Source organism: Manis javanica, chromosome 12 (assembly GCF_040802235.1).
Source record: "Manis javanica isolate MJ-LG chromosome 12, MJ_LKY, whole genome shotgun sequence".
In the NCBI taxonomy this organism is placed as follows: Eukaryota; Metazoa; Chordata; class Mammalia; order Pholidota; family Manidae; genus Manis; species Manis javanica.
In genome coordinates, this window is record NC_133167.1 from 34194451 (window position 1) to 34221389 (window position 26939).

At 40.6% G+C, this 26939-nt stretch overlaps 3 protein-coding genes across 10 annotated transcripts in view; 1 reads left to right on the forward strand and 2 right to left on the reverse strand.

Moving 5' to 3' along the window:
* The window catches only part of STAT1 (signal transducer and activator of transcription 1), a 40727-nt gene extending 30179 nt beyond the window's left edge, over positions 1-10548 (reverse strand). The window contains exons 1-6 of one of the 5 annotated variants that reach the window (XM_037009128.2): positions 10367-10545; positions 9917-10100; positions 7829-7889; positions 7260-7388; positions 6382-6526; positions 4974-5072 (exon numbers count right to left, since the gene is read on the reverse strand). In XM_037009128.2, coding sequence (XP_036865023.1) covers positions 4974-5072; positions 6382-6526; positions 7260-7387 — 372 coding nt within the window. In that variant the 5' untranslated portion in view covers position 7388; positions 7829-7889; positions 9917-10100; positions 10367-10545. Of the gene's footprint in view, positions 1-4973; positions 5073-6381; positions 6527-7259; positions 7389-7745; positions 7769-7828; positions 7895-9916; positions 10101-10366 lie in introns of those variants that run through there. The other 4 variants (XM_017665275.3, XR_005058736.2, XM_017665274.3 and 1 more) reach the window with 4 other exon arrangements.
* A 3846-nt stretch (positions 10549-14394) lies between these two features.
* Positions 14395-21193, forward strand: LOC108400078 (uncharacterized). Its single transcript, XM_017665272.3, has 4 exons — positions 14395-14579; positions 15409-15870; positions 19358-19416; positions 20619-21193. The coding sequence occupies exons 1-4, from the start codon at positions 14395-14397 to the stop codon at positions 20849-20851; spliced, it is 939 nt and encodes a 312-aa protein (XP_017520761.2). The 3' UTR covers positions 20852-21193.
* A 485-nt stretch (positions 21194-21678) lies between these two features.
* STAT4 (signal transducer and activator of transcription 4) overlaps positions 21679-26939 on the reverse strand; it is a 97976-nt gene continuing 92715 nt past the window's right edge. For 3 of the 4 annotated variants that reach the window (XM_037009126.2, XM_037009125.2, XM_037009124.2), the window contains 7 exons: positions 26390-26439; positions 26043-26137; positions 25624-25760; positions 25087-25278; positions 23814-23880; positions 23333-23441; positions 21679-21817 (listed from right to left, as the gene is read on the reverse strand). In XM_037009126.2, the coding sequence (XP_036865021.1) occupies positions 21791-21817; positions 23333-23441; positions 23814-23880; positions 25087-25278; positions 25624-25760; positions 26043-26137; positions 26390-26439 (677 nt within the window). In that variant the 3' untranslated portion in view covers positions 21679-21790. The remainder of the gene's footprint in view (positions 21818-23332; positions 23442-23813; positions 23881-25086; positions 25279-25623; positions 25761-26042; positions 26138-26389; positions 26440-26939) is intronic. The other variant, XM_037009127.2, reaches the window with a different exon arrangement.

Genomic DNA, 26939 nt, shown 5'->3' on the forward strand with positions numbered 1-26939 from the left:
AACAAACATCATTTTCTCTGACATATTTGCCTGCTGGTTATGTGCCAAAGTTGAGTCCATAGCCAGTAACCCACCTACATTCCCAGACCTTCCAAAACTTTCTACAGTTTCTCACATGAATGTCGACAAGAAATAGCTCAGTTCCCAAGGCCCTAGAAAGTGCTGACAACCTGTTAACAAGGCTACAGAGAAACTAGGCTTGGTTCATGCCTAAAATAAACAGTATTTCTGGGATTTTCCATTAACTCATACAATTGCATGGTACCACATAAGAAATTTATTCCAGGGTTTCTCAGATTCTGTAGATAACATTGTTTTCATTAACCCTGCACTTCTTGTCTTAAAGCAACATGATTCACAGTGTGGTCACCAGACCGGCAGCATTTTACCACAGGGGAGCTTACTGGAAATGCAGAATCTTAGGTCCTAATCTGATTACTGAATTAGACAGCTCATTTTGACAAGGTATCAGATGGTTTAGATGCATATCAAAATTGAACAGAATTGCTGTTAAGGACTGTAATGGATATCTGCTACTCTAGAGCAATAACAAGTATCAACCCAGTCCCAGTGACAGTATTCAGTCCTCATCCTTGATAATCAGAAGACTCAGCTCTATTTGTTCATTACATAAGGCGTTCCATGATTTATTCATGTAGCATGATTTACTAGGTACTAAATCAAGGTCAGGCAATGTCCTAGGCCTGGGTGGGAGAGTGGTAAACATGAGATCCTGTTCTCATTGAGGCTAGACTCTAGAAAGACACTATTTTTATTTAGAGTTAAAGCTCCCACATGGCAAAATCTGGGCCCCTCAATCTTTTTTACATGTCCTACACAGCACAAATTCTATGTGGACATTTTATGTGTTCAAGTTTATCAGTTTTTCCTTCATTTAGACCTGGATTTTCCCTCATATTAGAAAACCTTTCCCTATTGACAGATTACAGAGGAGTTCACCCATTTTTTTCTCCTAACACTTGCATGGTTTCTTTTTTTCTTTTTTAATTTTACACCCCTGATATACCTGAAGTTTACTCTTGTGTTTATTGTGATGTTATGTGTCCAGTCTCAACTTTTTTGTAACTAGGTATCCATTTGTCTTAATAACAGGGAAAAGCTCCCATTTTCCCCAGTGCTTTCAGTTGTCACCTTTGTCATATAAACTTCCATATGCTCCTGGATTGACTTCAAGGTTATCTCTTCTTTCTCACTGGTCTCTCTCTTCACGAGCCTGAACTGCTGAACAATGTTTAATTACAGAGGCCTCACAGCCTATCTGGTAGGGCTAAAACCATTTCATGGCTCTACCTTTTCACAAGTTTCCTTGCTATTCTTGCATGTTTCTTTTTCATATGAATTTCACAGCTCCAGAAAATGTGTTATTTTTATTGAGAGCACATTAAAGTTATGAATTCACTCAGGGAGAGCCAATATCTTTTTGATGTTGTTTTTAATTCTTATACTTCAACTTGTTTTCTCTTGTCTAATTGCATTGGCCAAATTGCAGTGGAAATAATGGACATCCTTGCCATGGATCTGACCTGGTGTTTTCCTTATTAAATAGTCTCTAGAACTAAGAGATGCATATTTTAATATATTAAGGAGGTATCCATCACTTTCTAATAAATTAAATGTTTTTTTATCAGGGATGGGTGTTGGATTTTATCAGCCCTTTCCATATATGGAGATAAGCAGATGCTTTTTCTCCTTACATTTATTAATATAATGAATTACATTAACTATATAATGAATTACCTTAATTAATTAATCACATTAATAAATTCTTCAGTCATGAGCTACCCTTGTAATGTGGAATAAATCCTACTTGATCATTATGTGCTATTTTCTTAATGTGATATGTAATTCTGACCCCTAATATTTATTTAGGACTTTTACATTGATATTTAATATTGACATTTTGTCTTTTTTCACAGAAAACTTTGAAAGTTTTCCTACATTTTATATATTCTGGAAGAGCAAAAGTTCAATGCATCTGAATCATGTCCGTTTAAAGTTTGTATTAAAGATACATTAAAATGATTGGTATCCCCAGGTGCCCATGTGTCACTAAGTGATAAGCAGAGCTATTCTGGCCACTCAGCATGAGTAATTCCACAAGGTTTCTTGCCTCTGCAGGGAAATCTCTGCTGCTGTCTGCTAGAAGCGTGACGTGGCTGTCACAGCCTGTGGACTCTGGTAACAGCTGGGACACTTCACCCCAACAGGGGGCCAGGCCACTAGAGGATCCTGACCCCCTAAATCCTCCTCCCTAAACTGTAAGTGGTTCTTTAGTGAACAGGGGCATAAAAAATATGGTTTTAAGAATGCAGCTGTACTCCCAGCTACTAAATTTCTTTCCTGCTGTCACCTGGGAGATACTTCGTGGAAAAAAAAATCTAGTGGCTGTGGATTTTACTTGGAACTTAAGCAGTAGTCCATCCAAGTTACTAAAACCCTTTGGTATTCTCTTACTCCTTCCCCTCCCTCCCCACTCATCCCTCCATCCCTCTCCCATCTCTAAGCAGCTGCTTGCTTACCACTGTGTCCTTAAAAAATAACAGTATCATTAAGACCATTCTACACTCTGATTCTGATTCCAGGGTGGGTCTTTACCTTTTTTAACTTTCTGACAAAGCAGGAAACATCAGGAAACCACAGGCAAATCAAATGTTAAAACTGGAAGGGACCTTAACTGTCATCTATTTTCTCATTTCAAGCCTGCACCTCTAGAGAGTTACTCACACACCCCAGACCAAAGAAGAATCTTCTGCTCAGGGAGGCTGTTGTCTTCAGCTCAATAAGCAACTGTCCAATTATGGGGCTACATGACAGTCACGCAATGCAGTTCAGAAGTCCCAGTCAGAATACCCTCAAATCCCCTCTCACGGATCAGAAAAGTGAAGATTAAGCGACTTCTCTAATGAATGTGTTTTAAAGTCAGTCTGGGTTTAAATTCCAAATTTCATTAGTTCTGTCGCCTTGAGCAAAGTACTTGACCTCTAAATCTTACTTTTCTCATCTGTATAATGGGGTTAAGAATATCTACCTTTAATGACAGTTTCGAAAGCATTTATTCAAATGATACAGAATGCTTAGCACAGGATTTGAAACACATGCATTCAGCATATGGTAACTCTATTATTACTCAAGATGATAATGGTAGAATTGCAAAGAGAAACTTAGAGCCCCTTCTTGCCTTTTCCTCCTACCTAAAGGAAATGATCACCACCCACCCTGGTGGACCTTATGGACCTACACTTCATCCATACATATAATTAGCTTTCTCACTATCAAAAATGAAAAAGAAAAAAGGCTTAGTGTGCTATAATAGCAGCAGACATTTATATTCTCCCAAGAAGTATCTATGTATAATATTCTCAACATTTTTTATAAAAGCCCTTATGTTAAAACAAAAATTAATGGAAACAATACTTTCCTATCCCAACATTTCTACAGAACTCTGTGTTCTTTATATGCTCTGAACTGACTCATAAGTTTGCATGTTTTTAATTTGTTGAATGTCTTGAATCCCCATGTACTTATCACACAGTTTCCACAATTATCAATTTTGGCCCCAAAACCAGGTTATTTTGAAACGAATATGAGACAACACATATTCCATATACATATATGTATCAACAGAAGATACATTACTAAAATATTACTTCAACAAGAGGAGAAATGGCAAAGAAGTATTTCTAAATTTCCCAGCCAGCCAGTAGTAGGCTTGGTAACTCTGGGAAGGAAGCACCTCTGGTGCCCCTTCCCTTTACCTGACACCCCCAGACACCCAGGTCCTTCCCCAAACTCCAAGGTGGACGTGCTTCTCTTGCTTTCTGCTGGGCAGTCACCTAAACCTCCTCAAAGGTATTCACTGAAACTTGGGTGTCTTCTGAGAGGCTTAAATGAACCTCTCCCCCAAGTTACCTACTTTTTTAAAGGGGCACCAAAAGCTGGCAAGCCTTCAAGACCCAAAGCATACCCAGGAGATGGGGGTGATCTGAGAAGGCAGAAAGCCCCCACTCTGCCTCCTGATGCTCACGCGGGGCCCTGGGGCCGAATGTGAGGAGAGAAATGCTTGGGTGCCAGGATGGATGGTTCCTTCTGCCCGTCTCTGTTCCTAGCTATTCTCTCAAGTCTATCTGAGATACAGGAGTAGCCCATCACATAATGATCTTAAGATGAAAATCCCACATAATCAAAATTTCCTGCTGAGAGCCTTCCAGGGGTATGCCATATCGCAGGCATACCTCTGCCAGAGGAGACAGTACAGCCAGCTTTTCCTCCAAGTGGAGATGCGCTTTGGTTTGCTAGGTCGGGTACTAGATGAGCTAGCCTGCCTGAGCTTAAAACAAATGATTCGTATCTTTAAATACGTGGTGCAGCAAGGTACTTTCAGTGTGACAGCGAGACAGGAGTTAGATGCCCGGGTAAGCAGATTCCCAATGACTGGGTCAAATGCTCAGAAAGGGCATGGAGAATGGCATTCACCACTCCTACTGCAATTCTCTCTCTCCCTCTCCCTCCCCACTGCTGCACAGTTTACTCTGTTAGTTATTTGTCAGTGGGATGAACACAGGACATATTACACAGAGTGCTTGGCATTCTCCCCCTCGTAATGCAATGGTCTCAGCCACAACAACCCACACCACAGTGGTTCACAACCATCTAACTGCTGGGTGTTCCCATCACCCCACTGCTCAAGGAAGAATGAATAAATGCCATGGCAATTTAAAAAAACTGCTGAATAATCCTGATTGCCAGGAAGGTGGCAATATTGGGTTTAGTAAGACCATGGTCAAAAATCTGAGTCCATAAAATGTCTACATCTGATTTTTTGCAATTCTTGGTGCTATAAAACCAGAGGGCTCTTCACCACTGTCTTAAACAAGGCTTTGATAATATTTGTTGGATGAATGAATGAACGTTTATTTTACTATAATCTTTAGTGCTCAATTAGAAAAAAGTACCTGGTTGAATCTCTGGGCATTTTCCAGTATCTTCCTTTCCTCCTTCAGACAGTTATAGATGATCATAGACATCAGTATTGGGTCTTCCTGAAAATTATCCTAGACAGGGGTTGTTAGAATAAAAATAAGTTGAATTACAGAACATTTAAAACATTGTGTATTATAAATTGAAATGAACTTACATCCACTGAAATACCTCACCTACATCCACTGAAAGACCTCACTTCACATTTATTAAATTCTATATAAGCTATTTTTGGTAAAATCAAAACATTCTTTGCACAAATTATGACAAAAATTGCTTTAAGTTTCCAATTAAGTATAGGTACCTAAACTATTTCTTAATTTAAAAAAGTATTTTCATACATCCTGTCATTTTTTACTTTAATTTCTATTGTTCTCGAGATCAGTAATCTTCTGTTAGGATCTTCAAACAATGCAAATGATACAAAATTTATCCATAATATACCTCAATTAATTTATCTGTTGGTCTCTGCTTTGAATTTGACCAAAGACATTCTTCTCAGTTTTTCTGTTTCCTTTTCAAAGTTAGTTTGCAAAATGCTGGCAAACTGTGGCTCCTTAAAACAGGTACATTCAAGTAAAGTCAGTAGGAAAACAAATTTCCGTAACATTAATCTGACTTCCCCACTCACTGGTATTATAAAACTATAGATACAGTCACAGAGGAAAAAAAATCTCCTAATTACCTAAGTTGAACAGTTTGGTTGTGTTGTATGAAACAAGAAAATGATAGCTCTCACCTCCATTAAAACAGAAAAGTTCTATTTGGATAGAAATAAAATAAGGTAGCCGGCTAAAGGGATGCTGGGAGCACTTTTGAACAACTCCTAAAACTTTGTAGCACATTCCCTCCTACCTGGGATTCCCTTTGACTTTCTCTTCCATGAGGGGGCAACTTCACTAAAAGCGAGGTGAGGTGGATTCTAGCTCCAATTCACCACACACAGTTGGGCCTTAGGGATGTCACAACTTTTTGGACTCATTCCTCCTCCGTATTCTGAAGACTCAGACCACTCTCATCACTAAAGTTCCTTTGAGTTTCAATCTGTTATTACAGCTCAGTGCTTGTAAAATGTAACCCTTTTTTTTCAGTTTAACTATCAACAATTTTCAGTAAAACAAGGTTACAGCATCACATTTCTCTCAGAATTACTGATGCCTAACAGGTGACGCACTTAAACCTAAAAATTCCTTATGTATTTCCAAAATGAACTGATATGTTATTTTCATTATGCTATAAAATGTTAGCCACATACTAGGAGTTTATTTACAGTCTCTGTAACTTTTCTGATGATAAATGTGTGCTCCATAGCACTGCTAAATGAAATAATCTCTTATGTAAACCTGGGAACATTTCAACTAAAGTGCAAATATCAGGTCATACCTGAAGATTACGCTTGCTCTTCCTTATGTTATGTTGCAATAAAAAATTATTCTCCAAAGAAAAGCGGCTGTACTGATCATCTAGCTGTGACAGGAGGTCATGAAAACGGATGGTAGCAAATGAAACATCATTGGCGGCATGCTCCCTGGGAAATTTAAAATTTACACATTTCATTTCAGATACTGCTTTAAACAGACAAAAAAACATGGCTTTCCTTAATGAATTATGAAAAACAATTTTAAGTATTTTCTTAGAGTTTCCTCCCTTCTTTTGAAACTGATGTCATTTTTAGCAAGTTTGTACAATATTTCTATTACATACAGTTACCATGAAAAATTCTAGGCCTCTGAAATTGTTCCAGAAACCGTTAATGATAATTATCTCTGCATGGAAAAAATCCTCAGGGTCCTCCATTTTCTATGTCAAATACTTTCAGAACATTTAAAATTTTTGCAATAGGCAAACAGTACATTTTAAAATTGAACATATATCAGTTTTAAGAGCTAGCCCCTTTATTTTATTTTCTTCTTCAAATTTCTAACAATGTTTTACCATAATTTGACTTTAAGTATTTCTTTCAACTTACTTCTTTCTATAACCTGGATCCTAGTTTGGAAAATAATTGGTGTCAGCATTATCTAACTTTTCCAAAGCATTCAGGAGTACATATCAAAATTATATTGACAAAACTACATAAAAACACCTAATGACTAATGCATTGAGTTTTCTAGAGACACATGACATTTTTCAAGTCAACACATTTTCTGCAACAGATCAGCTCAATAGTCACTGATGAGATTCATTTTCCCAAGGTAACTAATCAACAAATTACTTTTGAAGCGTAGAAAAATGTCCTCCTCTGTGTGGGCTTTCCTTACCAGTCTTGTTTTTCTAGCCACTGTGCAAGATACTGTCTGATTTCCATGGGAAAACTGTCATCATAGAGCTGGTGAACTTGCTCCAGGAATTTGGAATCAAGCTGCTGAAGCTCATACCACTGGGACATCCTACAGGGAAACAGGACACACATCATGAATGGAAACCACAGCTCCAGAGAAGGCATCTCTAGCCTTATGCTTCTTTTAAATACCTTACTTAATTTAAAACATAACTTGTCTCTGAAATATATTATTTAAATGGTATCTATATGTAAAGCCTATTTTTTACTGAGTTCGGGGGTCAATATTTCTTTCTTTTCCAGGAAACACATATTTGGGTCTTTACTCAAATGTCAATATATTAAGGAAGTCTTCTCTAGCCACCCTATTTAAATTGACCCCAATTCTCATCCTGGAAAACACTATCACACTGCCCTGGTGTATTTTTCTCCATAGCACTTAACCACCACCTGACCTATGACATACTTTCTTTTTTCTTTTGATTATTGACTGTTTTCTCCACATGAAGGGAAGGATTTTCATGGAGGGGGGTTTGCTCACTGCTGTACCTCCAGAATGGTGGTGTTGAGCTCACAGCAGGTCTTCAATAAATATGCCTTTTAAATGAATCTGTACTTTAATCAAATAAATAAATGAAAAACATGAATTAGGTTTGCTTTAGGACAAATCATAAAAGCTATTAAAAATTACCCTCTTTTTAAATTACAATACATTTGTAATTTAACTCAAGGAATTTTTAACTGATATTTTATATTTTTTGATTCATATAGAAGAATGAATTAGTTTTGCCATGTACCTTTTAAAAGAGATATATCTTCTGCTTTGCATACTGTGAACAAAAAATCTAGCACAAAAAGTCTTAAATCACAGTAATGATTTTTGAAGACTGGAACATTGTGAAATGTAATTTGAAAGAATAGTTAATACTACTACTCTGGATAACTGTTAAGTCAATTTTTCCATAGCAGTTTGAAGATTAAAAATGAAAACAAAAACCTGATTTAAGGACATCCTAATATCCGTTAGGAAAATGAAGAGCCTCCCATCACCATAGGATAATTTAGGATTGGCATCAGCACCTGGTTGGTAATATTCAGGGTGGGTATATGTGAATCTTATCCTACCAGTCCTCTGAGGAAGGGGTCTGGATTTTCAAGCAAAGCATGGAAAAGTGTATGCCCACTTGCTGGTGAGCACATGTGTATAGGCATGAAAATCTTGTCTACTCCACAAATTTCCTTTCAAAGGAAGGTAGAGATATGATACATTCAGACTGTAAAGTTAGTTATCATCACAAATACCAGTAGAAATTTGACACACCTGCTACAGCAGTTTGATTTTTAACTTCGGGTTCATTTCACCTGCGTGGAAAACTCCAAATCCATGGCTCCCTCCCTCCCTCCCTGCTAGGTGTTTGTTAAGGGCATGCCTAATGCAAACTTGCCAGCCTGTGCTACCAGCAGGAGCTGTGACACCTCTTATTAGGTGCATGGCCTCAGGAGACTTACTTCCCTACCACACAGTTGGTCGGCAAGAATGGATGAGCTAGCACAGACTTGGCACCTGGCACAGAGCAAATGATCAATAAATTCACGCTGATAAACCCAGAATCCACATTACTAACTCAGAGAGCAGCATGACTATTGCACAGTCAGCTGGCTCAAATCCTAATTTTAGGGCTGACTCCTTCCTCTCCAGTCCCAAGACCTCCTGCTCCCTGCCTCCAGCACTATTTCCCAATCCAGCCTCCTGCTACACACGAGTTGGACCATATCATACTATTGCTCTAAACTGCTACAGTTTGCCCATTCCTAGGCTGATTTCCACCCTGACCCTATTTTCATCCATAAACAAAGCAACCCAGTTGTTACATTACGTACTTTTTTTTTTTTTGGCTATGCCCAACATTTCTGCTTTGCTCCAGCTGTCACTCACCCTTGAAATCAGCCTCCCGACAAATTTCTGCCTCTCTAAATCCTACCAGCATTCAAAGGTAGATGCAAATGCCCCATCCGTAAAATTGTCTGAAACCTACCCAGGAAGAATTTAGCTTTCTTGATTTGTGCCACGTTGCATTCTGTACCTCTTTTAGCTTTCCTTGGAAAGCTCTATGATGTCTTCCCTGAATGATATAACCTCCAGGCTTCCCAGGACTGGGCCTTTTTCTTTTTAAACAGCCTCTATACTTTGGACAGTGTCCTGCACATAGTATGTACTCAATAATCGTTTGTTGAATTGAAATCTAGTGTATTTCAGATTGAATTAGAAAGTAAAAGGCAAACTGCATTATTGTCCAACAAGTTTGAGTCCCGAATCCTCAGTTAAGCAACAGTTGTATACTGGATTGTGCTGGGGGCTCAAGTCTTATTTCTGTCCCATAAAACCAACAATTTGCAATCTATACAAACAACACCCAAAGCACAACCACACACCTATATAACTACCCCCCAAACTCTTCAGTAGTAGTCACAATGTATTTTTTAAAGACTAATTAAGTTATGTGGGGGTTTGCAGGAACTAAACATTACTTCTATATTCTCGGAAGACATTAAGCTCCTTCATCCTCAAACATAGAGACATAATTAAGATTCCGAAGTCATGCACCCATTCATACCCTGCCAGTAACATTTACTAACCTGTCACCCTGTGTTCCAGCCAGGGGCTGGGGATTCAACCCAGGTAGCAGCTACACACAGCAGGGCCGTCAGGTGCCAGACTGTTGTTGGGTTTGCATGCACAGGGTACCGGCGTCTAAACTAGACAGCTCTGCTGAGTAGCAGACAGCAAATGAAAACTTGCGGTGAAAAGACGAAAACGTGACTGTGGTGGGAAAAGGGGCGAGAAGAAGGGAAAAGGAAGGGTGAGTGGGGAAAATTCTATTTCACAAAACATCTTGACTGACAGGGGCAACCATGCCATCACCTAGAACAGCACCTGGCATACTCGGGACGCGTTCTCTTCTGCGATGACTGACTCACCTGCCAGCACTGCAAAGCCCGTCCCCTCAGGACGCCCCGCTGCCAGGCCTGGATGGCTCCGGTCCCGGCGCACCCCACCCCCGCACCCGGAACCTCACACCCACTCACTATGAGCGCCGGTGGCCAGAGTGGGCGGAGGCGCGGCGCTGCAGCCTTTCCCGGGCGCCTGGACGGCCTGTGCTCAGGCTGGAGTCTGACGGGCGTTGTCCTGGGCGCCGCCGGGGATCTCCGCAGACTCTGCAGAGAAAGGAAAGTACCTGCGGGGAGAAAAGGCAGGGCCGCGCGCCCCGCCTTCTTCCGCTTCCTCCAATCACACAGGGAACCCGCTGGTCCAATCGAACGTGGCTGTTCCGCGGGCGCGCTGCCTCCCTCCGGGCACAGCTGCTCTACCACCCGCCTGGTCCTTCCTTGGGCCCCCGTGTGGGTAACCTGAAGCTCGGCTCCGTGGTGCAACTTAGCGGACTGGCGGTTATATTTACAACTTTAGAGAACAACTAAAAGGAAGTTATGCTTTTGCAGAAGCCGAATCTTTGAGATGCCTGCCTTAGCCCTGAGGCAGTGGACGCAAGTGAGGACACTGTCATTTTAGAAGCTATAAACCCAGGGAACAGAATCCTTACCCTGCATGAACGCTCAGAGACGTTCAGCACAGTTGACGCCACCATTCCTTAGCACTTTCTTCCTTGGCCACGATGCCGACACGGCCTCCTTGCTTCTTCCTACCTTTTTGACACAATTCCCTTACCGCTGCTCCAGCTCCACTGCTAAACCCTCCTCTGTTCAGTGTTGTCAGGGTCCGAATATTGGTCAGCTTTACCTACACCTCCGCACGACCTGTTGTGATGACTTTACTCATAGCTTAAATTTACTTCTAGATATGGAGTGCTTCTACATGTGTCTCCTGTCCACACCTGGGTATCCTGTCCACACCTTACCTCCAAACCCCGCACCCAGGTGTACAGCCCCCACCTAACTCTTCTTGGATATCCTGTAAACTCCACAGACTAGTTATATGCAGAATCAATTCATCATCTTTCTCTTCAAACTGTCTTTTTTTCTAGAAATGGCACATGCCAAATGGCTAGAAATCCGTTTTGACATTTCCTTCTGCCTCACCCTCAATACCTGTTCCTCAAGCTTTGTTCATTCTTCCTCCTAACTATTCTCAAGTCTCATCACTTACCTCTATCTTTTATGTCATCCCCTCCTTTTCTCTCCTTTGGATTATTGCAATGTATTCCAAAACTGGCTGTCTCACTCCCTGTTAATCCGTTGTCCATAAAGCAGTTTGAGTGATTTTTTTTTTAATTGCAAAGCAGATCATGTGCTTGACGACATGAAAAAGCCTGTGATGGCTTTTCTTATAAAATCCAAATTTCTTAACACAGCCTGCAAGGCCCTGGTTCCCCTATCACTTTCTCTAACCTCATCTTGTGCCACTCTTTCCTTTCCTTACTTCAGCATTTTTGTTCTTCATGTAAGCCAAGCTCTTTCCCCAAACTCCAGGCCTTTTTACCAGCAGTTCTCCATTTGGAAAGCCCCTTGAGCCAACATATCCCTCCCCAAACTTCTTTGCTAGCTAAGTAATCTTTTATGTTTTAGCTAATATCTCAGCCTTAATGTCATTTCCCCAGGTGGGCATCCCTGAGTCCAGCCTAGTTTAGATCTTGGAATGTATACCCATAAAATCAATGTGTTTCTTCAAGTAGATGGAATATGAATCAAGCTTTGAATAATAAGGCAATTTGGGTAGAAAAAGTAAATAACTTCTCAGGGATATGCTTATATGTGTGTCTATTATAGTTTTCCTTTCTTCCCACATTTATAAACTTCTTCTCATCGCATATGCACCCTCACAAAGCTAGTACTGAACTGGTGATAACAATGATTCTTGCTACCAAAGTAGCAGCCTTCTGTGTAAAGATGCTAGGCCACCAAAAAAACAACTCTTCCCCTCCTACTCACCTGTGCTAGGACTCAGAAAATGTTTGATAAAAGCCGACTCTAGGAAGGGTAGATAATATGTTAAAAATATGATTTTCTGATAGTGTCAAACTTGCACAAAGACTAGTTTCAATATTGATGGCAGAATTAAATAATTTTAACATCTGCAAATAAGATGTTTCTCTTTGGCTCTCCACATTTCAATTATCATCAAGTACTATGGGTACTTTCATCTCTCTGCTTTTAACCTCCTTAGTTTTACCATCATTGACAATACTGTACTATTGGCCTTCATCACTTCAGAATTGGAATGCAGCAAGAAATGCCAAGTAGACTACATTCTTCCTCTCCCTTTCCACCCCCACCCCCAGCCATATTTGCAAATTAAATTCTCCAAGACACCACAGTGATGTGATCATGCCCTGCTCGAAAGCCCCGATGACTCTCACTGCATGATAAACACAAAACTTTGTCTGCAGTCTGGATCCCCCCATTGTCCCATTTATCAAATGATCTCTATGCCCTGCTCTCCCCCATGCTTTCAATTTTCCCTTTTCTGCCCCATATACACATACTATTGACAAATATTGCACATACTAAATGTAAGTCCTGCTTCTTGCTCCCTTCATGTAACAGATCCCTATCCAACTTTTAAAACCAAGCCCAAATCTTATATTGTCCTGCAATCACCTCAGCCTGTGGTGATCAATCTGGTCTCTGAAATAATATTTTCTATAAGTTTCTCTATGTTGACAATCACCACACACTACCTTATATTGTGGTTTTTGAAGTGTCCAAGCCTAGTCCTCCAAATGTCTAAGTTCCTGGAGGGCAAACTATATGTATTTTATAAGTGTGACTATTTAACATTTGACTGCTAAAAAGCAGTTAAATCAAAAGCCAAACAAAGAAAAAACTTGAGATCTAGAAATGACAGATCCAGTCCCCTTAGTGATAGCCTCCTCAGAATAGTCAGCTTGGGCAACTATATGTGTATCCCAACAATACCAACTTTGAGAAAGACACAAATCTAGAGAAAATAGCTGATACCGTGTCTGGTGGTTTGTATTATTTTTCAAATGTTTCTTCCTTTCCCACTTCTTGCCATGGTTCACTAAGAATGGAGCGTACCTCCCCATGTACTGACTCCGGCCTTGGCCTTGTGACTTGCTCTGACAAATGGAATGTGAGCAAATGTGATGAACATTCCAGCCAACCTGAGACTTTGCATGTTCTGTGTGACCAACTTGTCCTGTGTGCTCCTTGCCAGCATCAGTGGACAGCGGGCTCAAGCAGTCACTGTTCCTCTAGCCCAAGTCCTGGAAGGAGAGGGGAGCACCCCTGAACCTGCCACCGGAAACAGAACTGCCGCAGCCCACCTGCACGCTCAGGAATGAGATGTGTTTGTTAAGTCACTGAGGGTTCATTTTTAAATAGCTGATTAATTCATAGATGACAGAAATCAAAATATGAAATAATCTTAAGAGGCTAGAATGCTGCTGGACTGAAACCAACTGGATAAAACTTAAAACAGGAAATGCCAAGACCTGTGTTTGGGTTACAAAAAAAAAGCAGCAAGTGACAGGATTTTCTTTGCCACCACTGCCCAGCTTCCAAATACTTCTGAACACTGCATCTAGTTAGTTACCCAAAACCAATTAGAAATAGCAGGCGAGATGAAACTTACTATCTGCCATCCCTCAACTGGTGCATAGTCAGAGAGTAAAGAATGGTGAGGAGTCTAGCTAGACAGCACATTTTATGATGAATAATTGAAGGCACTGGAATAACTCATAAATTCACATGGTGTTACCATAGAAAGACTCTTAGAAACCATCTCAGACCCCCCCATTTGTTGCAGATTTATTTTTGCTCGGTGAGAAGAAGACAGTATCATTCTTATTCTTCATTCATCCTTTCTTCCAAATCACCCACTAGCATTTAATTATATTTACAGTGAATGGAAATATAAAGAATACAATGCAGCCTACAATCCAAGGCAAAAAGATAGATATTATCAGTTACATAATTCTCATTATACGGTATTAGGAAGTATCTCCCAGTAGATTGTTTTCAATAATGGCCACATTATTCCCTTCCCTGTATCCACACCCCCTTTGCAGTGTGACTCTGTAGCTCCTTCCAGCAAGAGGTGGGAGCTATTTCTCCACCCTTTGAATCTGGAATGGCTCATGACTTGCTTTGACCATGACACTGCAGACATGACACTGTGTTATTCTGAGGCTGGGCCTCGAGTACCTTACCACTCCCAGAACACTGCCTGCATCCATGGCAGGGCAGATGAGCTGCTGCAACATGAGACAGCACATGGGCCACAGCTCAGCTGTGAGGCCGTCAGGGCTCAGGCCTCAGCCATGTGAGAGAGGATTTGCGCTGAAAGTAGATCAGATGGCCTGACCCAATAAGCAGCGTGCTCTAGACTCACAAACAATGATAACTGGTTGTTGTTTTGTCCTCTGAGTTTTGGGGGTAGCTTGGTTTGTTATGCAGCAATAGATCACTGATACAAATCTTATGGGGGGAAGCAAAGCATCCAACTACTGAATTCTAAGGAGTTTCTTAGTGGTGCAGGACCATTCCTGCCCCCAACCATGAATATTTTCCTTGGTATTTTTCCTCCCCCCTTAGTACACTGCCTTGTGTGTCCTCACCACACCCCCATGGAATACTTACTAGCTCTGTGGTCTGTCTTTACTGCGTTGCTCTGTTTCAAATGGCAGATACAAATCTGATTTTAAAAAAAACTTTAGTAATATGTTTAAAGACTTTCTCCTTCTAGCAATCATTTAATTTAGAAAATTTTTCTAATGTTGATAACCTAAGTATCTAATAGTAGGAGTTAACACTTAGTGAAGCTGTGTTGTTAATCTGTAATATAGCCGGATTGAAATAATAGGATTCCTAATAATTCCCTGCAGTTCTGTGGATTTTTGATATTCATATGGTAGAATGTCAATATCATGCTTTCAAAGACTAGTTACATTTGAAAATACGTATAAAATTTAAATGTAGGATAGAAAATGTAGTATTGTACTGTTACTGTGAGAATATATGGAAATGTAAATACATGGAAACACTCAGAGAAAAAGAACGAGGGAAAGAAAGGAGGGAAAATACTTGAAAATGTTAATGTTTCTGAGTGTTGGATTACTTCTTTTTAATTTTTTCTTTTTAAATGTCTAAAGCACTTTTAAATTCGTGGTCGTAACGCGCTCACAAACACTTTTTGAAGTTTGTGAATTGAAGACAGCGGCCCATGACTGCCCAGGATGGGGTTTACCGGGGAGACGCGAGTCTTCGGGTTGGTTGAAAGGTTTCCAAATCAGCCGCCGCCGCGCGGCGGGAGGGACGCGGATGCTCAGAAGAGCCACCCCACGTGCTTTCGGGGAATCGGCCCGGGAGCCAGAAGGAGCAGGATTGGGAGGAAACCGAAAAGCGAAAGTTAGACGTGCAGAGCGGTGCGCAGGCGCGAGCCCGGGGCTTTCCCGCTGCCTGCGCGCCCCCTGCCCCTCCCAGCCCCGCCTGCCGGGGAGCGGCGTCTGTCCCGTCTCCCCAGAGGCTAGCAGCGCCCTTCGTCTCTTCTGTACCTGCATTGTCTGCATGCATGCTAACTCACTTTCAGGCAGCTGGGGTGGCTGCTCTTACAGGTGAGGATGAAAGTGGGCGACGGGCCCCTTTGTTACATTGCAAAAGGGGCTTTCCACATTCTCCTGGGGTCTTCTCAGCCCCTGCCTTCTCCCTTATGGTGATTATGGCCGAGGGAGTGAAGGAGAAGTATATTAGGGGAGAATATAGTGTAGTCAATGGACCATGATCTTGAAAGACAGCAGGCACAGGAGAAATAGTTTTGGCCCACCCTGCTGTCATTGCAGTTTACTCTGGTTCCGGGAGGCGCGGACTGGGTTCCTTTGTGCTCAACTCAACCACTCTTAAAGGGCTTTCCCTATTTAGGGTGACCTAGGGACCAGTCTAGGACTTCCAGCGTGTGAGGGGCGTACAGGACTGGACCTCCTGTGAGATCAGGCATCAGTCCCCTTGGCTGCAGCAAATGGACCTGTAAGCGCACTTTACATAATTCCCATCATGCATATGGGCGTTAGAGGACAGGACCCTCTGTATAATTTGCAAGGTCCATTGCAAAATGAAAATGTGGGGCGTCTTATTAAAAACTTACTAAGAATTTCAAGAACCCAACAGCAGAGCATTAAACCACAAACGGAGCCCTTCTGAGTGCTTGGCCCTGTGCACTGCACAGGTTGCACACACATGAAGTCCCCTGGAGGACAGATTTCTATAGAAACCTTTACATGTTACTTAAAACAAATGCAAACTTAAATATAACGAAGAAACAAACTATACTACTACTTCTTCCTACAGCACTCAACAAAATCCAGAGGTTTCAGCTTTCCCTATAAACCCTACATGCTCTTGCCTTGCTTCCTTCTCTGGCCCGTCTTGCCCCACTCTCTCCATGCTTCACTATCTCACCTCCAGGTGGCTTCTCTCTGTTCGTCAAGTACCCCAAGCTTCCGCCAGCCTGGGTCCTATGTAAATACTGTTTTTGTAGGGTGCAATGTTCCTGGCCGTGTTCACTGAACTGGCTTCTTTTCTCTCTTTAGGTCTCAGCCCAATATGATCGCCTTAGAGAGACCTTAATTGACCACTGCTCCCAGTTACTCTGTATCACATTTATGTTCTTCCTAGCAGTATATCTGCCCTTTATTATTTGCTTGCCTGTTTTCACCTTTTCTCACAACAGGAGGGGCTTTATGCTGTGTTACAAAACTGTCTCATCCCCAGTTACACGAGAGAGAATTAAGCCTCATGTCCGGAGGCATCTGTGTATGAATTATCTTCTCTCCTATCTATACTTCTAGAATGGCATATACATCTATGTGTTGTCCTTGGGAGAATTGAGAAAATAGTCAAGCAAAGTACATTTTGTCTTGTGGTTCAGATGGTAAGCCCTAGTAGAGAAAGGCAATGCCTGATTCAGAGTTTCAAAAATATTTTTTGAATGACTAACGTCATTGACCAACACTGGCTGCAGGAATCACAGGTTAATTCCACCATTCAGAACTTAGCACGGGCTCCAGGCCTATTGAGCTAGAATTGAGGGAGAAGAGAATAAAGAGCATGTACATTTTGAAAAACTCCCCCAAGGGATTTTAATGAAAGTACCAATCCTCCAAGCTCCTTCCTACCTCTCTCCCTCTCACCCTATGTAGATGGCCCATTGGCAGCAGTCTGTGAGCCATCTTCATGGATGACTGACTGTCAAGCCTAATGTAAGAGAGGTACAGAATTGCATAGGACATTTAGCAGAGGAAGGAGTAGTAGAGCAATGAGTTGAGTGAAGGGGGGAGTTAATGGAAAATTCAGGAACACTTGGTTCATGTGTGGGTGGGCGAATGTCTGGGATGTCAGGTACATAGGGTAATTAGAACGAGCTAATAATCAAACAGTCTAATCCAGAGCCTTTCTACAGAGTTTGGAAGTCATGAATGAGGTGAAGTAGAGGGGATGTCCTGTATTGTTTGAGTAATAGCAAGCATGTTTTGGTTAATCAGTTTGAAGTTTGGTATTAGGGACTGTTCCATAATTTTAGGGTTTGAAGTATTATAAAGAGAATTCTAGCTTAGTTTTGCAGGCAGATCAAGGAGCAAAAGCAAGCAATCAACTACTTACTGCCCTCTATGTGTTCAAACACTAAATCTTTAACAAATATTTATTAAGGGGAAGGAAGATTGTGCTACATTTTAGAGTTGTAACTGTGAACAAAGCCTTCTTGTTCCCTGTACATACAGAGCTTGCTTAGAGTCTTGTAAAGACCAATGATAAGCATTTGTAAAAAGGTGGTAGGAATTGTGCTGGGGAATCTAGAGAATATGGAGAGATGGCGTGACCTGAGCCACGTGCACACGCACGCACACACATGTATGGTGTGTATTTATCAGGAAGGCTTTCCAGAGCCTGAATGATGTGGGAACGTTATCCAGGTGAAAGGGCAGATGGGGGTGGGGTGGGAGAATTGAAAGACTCCAGCAGAAGGAAGTGAGAGCCAGCATGGGCCATCAAAGAAACTGAAAGTAGTTCAGTCAATCCTGCTTGTGTGTGTTTTGGAGGACAAGAGAAGTGATGAGAGGCGACTTGAAAACTTAGTTTAGACTCTTCTTAAGAAAAACCTAAATAACATCTGACCTTGGGAAAAATCAGTTGGGAAATGTGGTCTTCATCCAGAGCTGGGATTCTTAACTGTTTTTTGTGCCATGGAGTTCTTTGCAGTCTGATGGAATCTATGAACTCCTTCCAAGAGTAATGTTTTTAGTTGAATAAAATAAAATACATAAGATTAAATAGGAAACCAATTGCATTGAAATACAGATATGGAAAAAGTAAAAGCAACTTGTCATATAGTAACTTACATGCTTCTTTAATGGCTTTAAATAAGATCTAGCAGTGGGGCTGATGAATACAATTTCAAACTTGTGCTTAGCCTAAGCAATATTTTGAGAAAACTGTAACAACTGTAATATGACAAAAATGTGGTGGTTATAGTTTGTTGCCTTTATTTCTAATTGAAGGAAATTCTAAGTTTCAGTTAGAAGTTTGTGAAAATCAAACTCTAACTTTTACCATCCAAACTCATGCACCACCAGAATTCTATCCATACACCCCAGGTAGAACAGCTAATCCAAAATGCTATGAGTCATTCAAAGATTTTTAAGGGAGTAAAATCCAGTATATTTTAGAGCCCTCAGTCTATATAGCAAGCCACATGGAACTGTTTGTTGTATTTACTTAAAGGATGTTACACAGAATGTCCTTCATTGTGTTTTTATAGTGTCCTCTTTGTGAGGACTCTGGTGGAAATGTTCCACAATTGTATGGCTTTGTTGTCAGAAAAGGGTGAAATCTATTATACGTAAATTATTTTTCAATAAGCCAGACTTTAAAAAATGCAGCCAGTCAAATCAGTCAATGCTCATGGTCAATTTGAAAAAGAAATTGTCTCTATGTCAGGAATGGGAGCATGTGCATGCAGAAGCCAGCTTGCTACCTCTAGACTACAGGTATCTGTGATAGCACAGTGCTAGGACAGTCTGACCCCTGATTCTGTTCCTTCCTCTGCAGGGGGTTCATGCGCCTTCTGAACCATGTGAGGAAAAGAAAAATCCCTGGGTTCGCCGGAGGTATACTCATTCTTTATGATTCTTTAAAGGGCCTTCCTTGCTACTGTAAGACTTGAGGAAATCTACCGGCAGCTGCTTCTTTTGGCATTTATTCCAGATAAGGCACTGATATTCAGTACAATTTGTCAAAGTGAGTCTTTAAAAAGAATTTGAAAAAAGATTGGCAAAATGGACATCTGTGATTGGTTTGGGTTGGGTGAGGAGAGAAGTGAAAAATGTGATTAATATCTTAAAAATAAATTTACATTTTGTTTCATTAAATGTTGCTTATTTGCTACTAATTGGCAGAAAACATTTTCTGGGGTAGGATTTGATGTAAACGTGGTCTAAATTCCCTTCCCACTGCATTTCCACCCCAAATGTACACCTTAGCCTGAACTAAACAGGTATTCCTAGGAGTCCCCTGATAAAATCCCATTACCCCCACAAAAATAATTTCTGGAATGCATGACTCGCACTCTTGGGAAATAACTCTTTATGCTAAGATCAAGAACTTGATTTTCCTGAATCTAAATAAAGATAGTCACTTACTGAACTCTTAATCTTACCACTTGGCCTCTGCCTCTATTATAGGGAGCAAACTATAGATGTCTTCATATTGTCTACCCCCAAACAACAATGATGGCTGTGATCACATATAAAACCTTGAGATTCTGCTACCAACATTAGTAAGCTTTAAAATTTCTGCTGTGTAAGTAAGAGTCCATCATACTTTCAACACATTCCAGGAATGAAAAGTTTCTGCAACCTTTTTTTGTATCTAATCCAATTAAGAGTTATTCCCTGGTAGGAAATTACCTCTTTAAAGATAAAACTATAATAATCATTTTATAGTTCAAATATCAAACAAAACAGTTTTAAACCAGGTTTTCAATTATTTCCTCTACTCTGCTGCCAAGTGATATAAAAATTTTAGAAAACTGGCTTTGTGGAGGGCAGTAGAGACTGGGAGAACACACCTCGAGTTAGCCCTGTGGTCCTCCATCCAACAGACCCTTCACCCTGAGTACTGTCAGGAACTTGCAAAGGAGTAAGGGAACTGGCCAGGGGGCAGGGGCAGAGTTTACCCCATAGGGTCAAATGTAGGATGTACTTGGGCACATGTGGGTACAAATAAAGGATGACATTGATAGGATGGAATGTAGGCAAGAAGGCAGGTTGTATTAAAAGCCTTTTTCTCTCTTTGAAATATTTTCCATCAGATGTTAGCTACTCCTGTTTGGCTGCCTGGAGCATGGGAGATGGGTGGAAGGAGTTGGAGATAAGCCCTGCAGTGGAGACTGTCATCTCTGACTCTGCAGTCAAGTCTTACCATGGCACAGGCGTCAGGACTTTTTGTAGCTGGTCATGGCTGATGCCTTGGTATGGTGACTTCCTGACCTGGCTCAGCAGCTTTCCCAGGATGTGGAGACCCAGAGAGGTCTCCAGGTCTTGAGCTTTACCCACACTGTTACTAAGGGTGGCGTCTGGGCAGCGGCACCTCTAAGCGTCCAGTTGGGGCAAAGTAAGGATCAACATAGACCGCAACTCACCTACATGCATCACTATCCAGTAAACTCCCTCTGCTCCCTCATCACCACAGAAAACTGAAGGGATGGAACATGTCATCCTAAACTCCTTTCCCAAGGCTCAGGTTGGATCCATGGGACCAGAGACTATTCTAGCTGGGAAGAGCCATGGGGCCCTCACAGAAAAGGGGAGCATGCAGCCCAGGAATTAAACCACTTACCCAAGGCCAGTGTTGTTATTCTATTCCCAGTCCTGTTGGCATGAGGTTTTTACCTGTGTGTCTGCTGTGAACCCTGATGCTGGGACAGTGTGGATACAGCCATCAAGACGATTCTTAATTCACCACAAGACACCTGGGAATTGCTCCTGCATTACCTCCATCTTGTATCTAGTGTGATGACTCTTAACTTGTCAGAGCTCAGGACTTGGCTTATTGGGCTTTTCCTTCAGGCGTTCATACTGGTTTTTGAGTAATGTAAGTGTGACTCTCTTATTCTTGGCTTTGATTTTATTCTGAAATTTTAACACATTTCAACCTTCTAAGCCAAAATCATAAGTAATATGTGAGAAACAAAATTGGAAATGAAACAAACACATACAAAGGGGCCTTTTGTTAATATTATATTAACAGTGGTTTTCTTAAAGTGTCTTATCTTGAAAGTTTATCTGAAGTTTTGATTTCAGCATTTCAATAACAGCACTCCAGTTGGGAGTGCCCTGCCAGTGAATGGAAGGCTTCAGATGTGAACCATTTCCTGGGAACTGGTACATCTAAAGCTGAAGAAATAGGATGTGATTGTTAGCATATTTCAGTCTTTAAATGTTTTCATTTGCTTCCTTCTTCTGAGCTTCAGAAGTTCATCTGTCATTCAGCAGAATATGGAGACTTCATCTAAAATTGAGAAATGAAAATGACCTTTGAGGAGACTATTGTTTTGCAAATAAGTATTTCTTAAGGTGAACATCCTCTTGTCTATTAAATACTCCATAATCTTTATACCAATTAATTTCTTAAGTATTCACAAAAGTAATTGAGGTTGATCAGTATAAAATAAAAGACATCTTTTCAGTAGATGGAAACTGTTTTAAGAAGGCCTATTTATCCCACAGAAACACAGTGCAGAAATAGGTACAAGATGTTGCAAAAAAATTTTTTTTATAACTAAATGATTTAAGGACAACTTACATTAGAATGAGCTGTCAAGGGAGAGTATAGACTTTCCATCCCTGGAGATCTTCAGGAAAAGGACTAAAAACCACTTGATTTATGTAAAATTTGCTGCCCCAAAATGTGCCTCTTTGGCATGTGTATTATTCCAGGCTGATTATTTTGAAGAAATAGAAAGCTTAGTAAGAAACTTAGACCTCCCCATGACCTCCTAAAGGAATTTAGATAGAGGACCTTCTCCAGGAAGGGAGCTAGCGCCATAGATAGCTGTAGTATAAAATGAACTAGGGTTGTAGACAGGGAGGAATTTAGCAGATCTCTTTCCTCTCTGTATTGCATTGTTTCTGTGTTAGCAAACATTTACTCTTTTTCCTCTTCCTTCCTTTGAAGTCCCAGACCCTTAGCCCCTTCTCCTTTGCTCAGAATGGTATATAAGCCTCACCTGCCTGACTGCCTGTGGACCTCATATTCTTAGGCAGCCCCACAGGTTTGTAATTAAATTTTATTTTCTCCTGTTAATCTGTCTCATGCCAATTTGACTCTTGAAGGGCAGAGGAAATCTTTCCTCCCCCACACCAGATACAAAGCTGTAGGGGCTCAGGGTGCTCCAAGATTCTCTTATTCTGGTATATGTTCATCCTCATGTAAATTGGGGGTTTGAACTGCATGATGGTATTGGGGAGTAATAATAAACAGAATGTATTATTTTAAATCATGTTACAGCATTTAGATTAGGACTCAGTTCTCAGAAGAGTATTATCATGCTGCTGTTGACTGTTACTCATATATTGAGGAAGCTCCTGAGATGGGACTAATAGCACGAGGAAAAATTACGCAAGAGAAATTGGAATTTGTGGTGCTTGAGTACCTAAATTAAAAATTAAATTAGGTTTATAAATATTGACTAATATGTGTTGCCTGCTAAAGTTGTGGGGTCAATGTTGGAAGTAGGGAGGAAGAAGTGTACTTGAGTAAAATACGGGAATATTTTGTCCTTTGGTGGCTTTGATGGAAGCACCTGGAGCAGTTCAAGTAAGCAAAGGTGTCTGCTCTCAAGGCCTGTGATACCAGCAACACAGGACCGACCGTACAGCTGCCCCTCTGTGTTATGCTCACGGATTTGTTCTGATAAACGTGTTCCTCACAGCCCAGGCAGAACTTCAGTCCCTTTGATTCACACACCACCTTTGCTTCATTAGACATGCCCCTGACCAGCAATAGAAAAGAAAGGGAACATACTGCAGTTTCAATGGTGGTGGGACTCAGGTTTTCTCTCAGCACTGCATATACACTTGGAGACATAGGTAGAAGATCTGATGGAGAATGTGGCTCAGTTGAATCACTTCGGCTTAAAGAGATAACAAGGTAAATATTGAAAAGGATTAAAAAATAATAGCCTGTGGGGACTTAGTGTCAGGAACTCATTTCTAGGGCTTCATCTATTTGTGACACTGAGAGGCCTAATTGATCATTTGAAATCAGAGCATTCAGCCTACTATGGAATATATGGCATTTAAAGGGCAGCTTTCTAATTCCAGTCATGATAGACTGGTACATGCTGAAGACTAGCTTTATGTATTGAAGGAAATGGGACACTGAGTATTAAAATGCTTTTCCCAGTTCTGTGTACTCTGCTCCACCCTTAAATACCCTATAGGAAAGTATTTTCTTTCTTATAAATTCAGTAACAAATATCTTACATGTGGCTGAGATTACTTACATTGTTGAGATGGGGATAAAAACAGAAGGAACATAACCTTTGTCTCCCCTTTCTGTTGGTCTTGAAACTGGAAGAGAAAGGCACAATATTGGGAAAAAAAGTTACCAAATTGGTGGTAAAATTAGAAAAAATCTAGGAAAACATAAGTAATGCTAAAAGGAAGACAATACAATTGTTTAGTGATTCACAAAATTTTTTAGTTCAATCAGTATAACAGTATTTTAGGTGAGCATAAAATGTGCAAGAAGAGAAAAACAAATCTCTTGGCAGGCCTGATCTGGCTTTATGTATTAATGTCTCTAAAATGTGTGAAAAAAACTGGGAGTCAGTTATATTACTTGTCTTCTATGTTATGTTTGAATTTGATTATAAGGATGGCCTTATAGGAGATTTATGTGACTCAGGATGGCAACTGGTCACCATCTGTGAGTGACAGTTTTTGCAAGATATTCTAGAAGATGATGTTCACAGATTTAGTTGCTGTAGATGAACATGTTAGTGAGGTGTATGTACTTTCAAACAGAATGGTGAACTCATATTACAATTATATAGCTAATTTCTTTAGTATTCTTTTATATATTCAATGAATATTTACTAACTGCCTATTTTGGCCAGGTATTATTTTAAGGCCTTAGGACATAACCAGGAAAGGCAGGGGTGTCGAGACTTGTTATTGGTAGGCTAGGAGGTGGGGGTGTCTCCTTGTCCCCTCCATGAGGCCTTTCCAGTCCCTTCCCTGTGGCCATTCTTCCTGCCCACATTATCTTCATGTCACTGGTGATAAAACCATGCCAGCCATTTTGTGCAGCATGGGCCATACATTGCCACAGTACTCTTGCATTGTGAGACCACAGTAAGGTAAAAAATACAAGCTTATAAATGCAGGGCCTCTTTTGCAAAAAAGAGATTTCTAACAGCTTTCTTATCATTACCTCCTCTTCCTTTTCCTCTCCCCAAGTCACAGAAGTGAAGTCAGCACCCTCCTATTTTGGGAAGGAGAAATCCAGAACTCTACCAGTGGCTGTGAGAGGCTCCCTGGCCATGGTGCAGCTGGTTTCAGCTACGGATTACTAACCGCTCTCTAGAACTGGCCATCCCCAGCTGTCCCTTTTCCAGAACTGCTGACACACCACTTCATTTCTAAGGCTTTGATCTCTACACACTCATTAGAGTTTATAAGCATCAAAGTAAAAGGGGAACTTCATTTACTTTACTCCAATATGAGGTTATTTTCCAGAAGCTTAAGCAAAAAAGCCAACAGGAAGAACCTGACCTTCACATGGTTGGGAGCTGTAGTGTTTACCGAAGGCTTTGTCTTTGGGAATGTCAGGATATAGGTACTTCAGAGGGTTTTCAGGGACGTTTTCAGCCATAATAACTTTGTAGTCTCTAAGGATGTCAGCGAATGGCAGAGCAGACAACCGGCCTTTATTGTAGGGTTCCACAGAGTGGAATCTCACTTCTCCTAGAAAAGCAGGGAGGGGTGGGTGAGGGTGGGGGATACTCAGGTTCCTGCAGACATTCTTTGTGGCCATTCTTCCTGTCCACATTATGTTTATGTCACTGGTTATAAAATAATGCTAGCCCTTTTCTCCCGTGTGAACAGTACAGATTGCCACAAGATAGAGGACGCCCACACAGGCTATGAGAAGTTCCTGGCACCCTCTCCTGAGACAACTGTAACAGCTAAATTCAAACCCACTGAAAACATATGAAAAATAGAACAACAAGCCACACACTTTCGAAAGATGAAATGCCAAACACCAAACTCAGCACAAATTCACACGAATAAGCAACAGCGAGCACGTACCATTTTCAGAGTGGTCCACCCAGGTGAAAGTTATTCCTCCAAGGTGGCTTTCACTGAATCTTAACAAAAAGGTTCCAGGCATTTTATCCTTTAGCAAAAGCCTTTCCTTCTCTTTGCTAACAAAGCCCATGACATACCTAAAAATAGAACAATGTGTAGTTTTATCAAAGGCTGTAATTTATTCCATTTGCATTTACTTCATTCACAAAGAACAGACCTAAATTTGTTTTGCGTATGATCCAAATTCTGTGGTGCCTGAAATGCTCTTTTACAGACTAAATATCAGTACTCTGTGAAGATAAAGTCAGAGACTGCAACTACTTCTGTCTCCACCCCATGACATTAAACATGCAAGAAAAGAAAGGAAAAAAACTAGCAGCATAAAGTAAGAACCTAATGAATGCATACAGAAAACTTACCCATCAATCCAAAGGGGAAGAATGTGTTTCTTAATTAGATCTAATATTGCTTCAAGCCATGTCCAAAAGGTAAATGATTTACCAGGTAAATGTTCCTATTGGAATAAATGAACATGTTAGGACAATGATTATTTCAATAGTAATATTGCTATAATAATTCAAATTCCTTTTTTAAATGGAATAATTTCCTATAAGTGAGATAATACTTTAGAGTTTCTTTTAAAAATAACCTTATCCAGGAAATCCTCAAAATGCCAGATTTTGATATGGAGGTTTAAAAAGGTGCACTATTTAAAAAATTAATGTTTTTGATTACCTAAATGATATTCCCACTCCCCTGTTTGTACCTTGCAGAACTTGGCCCAGGTGAGATAACCATCGCTGTAGCTAGACTGCACTAAAATGAAAAGAATGAGGTTTTAATTAAACAATTAGACCATTCAATTTGGTGCTCAATTTAGATCCCCCCATTCCTTAAGCACCTGCTCTGGTTTACAGTGTACTTAATGGTAGGAACAATAAAAATATGATATCATGAAATTTATTACTTAGGAAAGAATTTTTTCAATGGAAAAGCTAAAAATAGCTTTAGGAAGCGGGAGGGTGTCTAGGACCAGGCCTTTATATAAATGAATAGATGAATGGATAGGATATAAATTGTCATGAATGGATAGGATAAAAATTGTCAGAAGAGAAAGCCACTCTAATAGCCAGAATAATGTAGGATAAGGCATTGGTGGACATGAACACGGCTTATATAGGAGACAGTAAAAGCTGCCTAATGCTGGTGGATAAACATTACAAAATAAATTTGTATAAGTTTGATGCAACTAGGTCACTAGTAGGTTTGACTATTACCCTGAAAAGAATGGTCTAGAGCTCCATTAGGCAATAAGC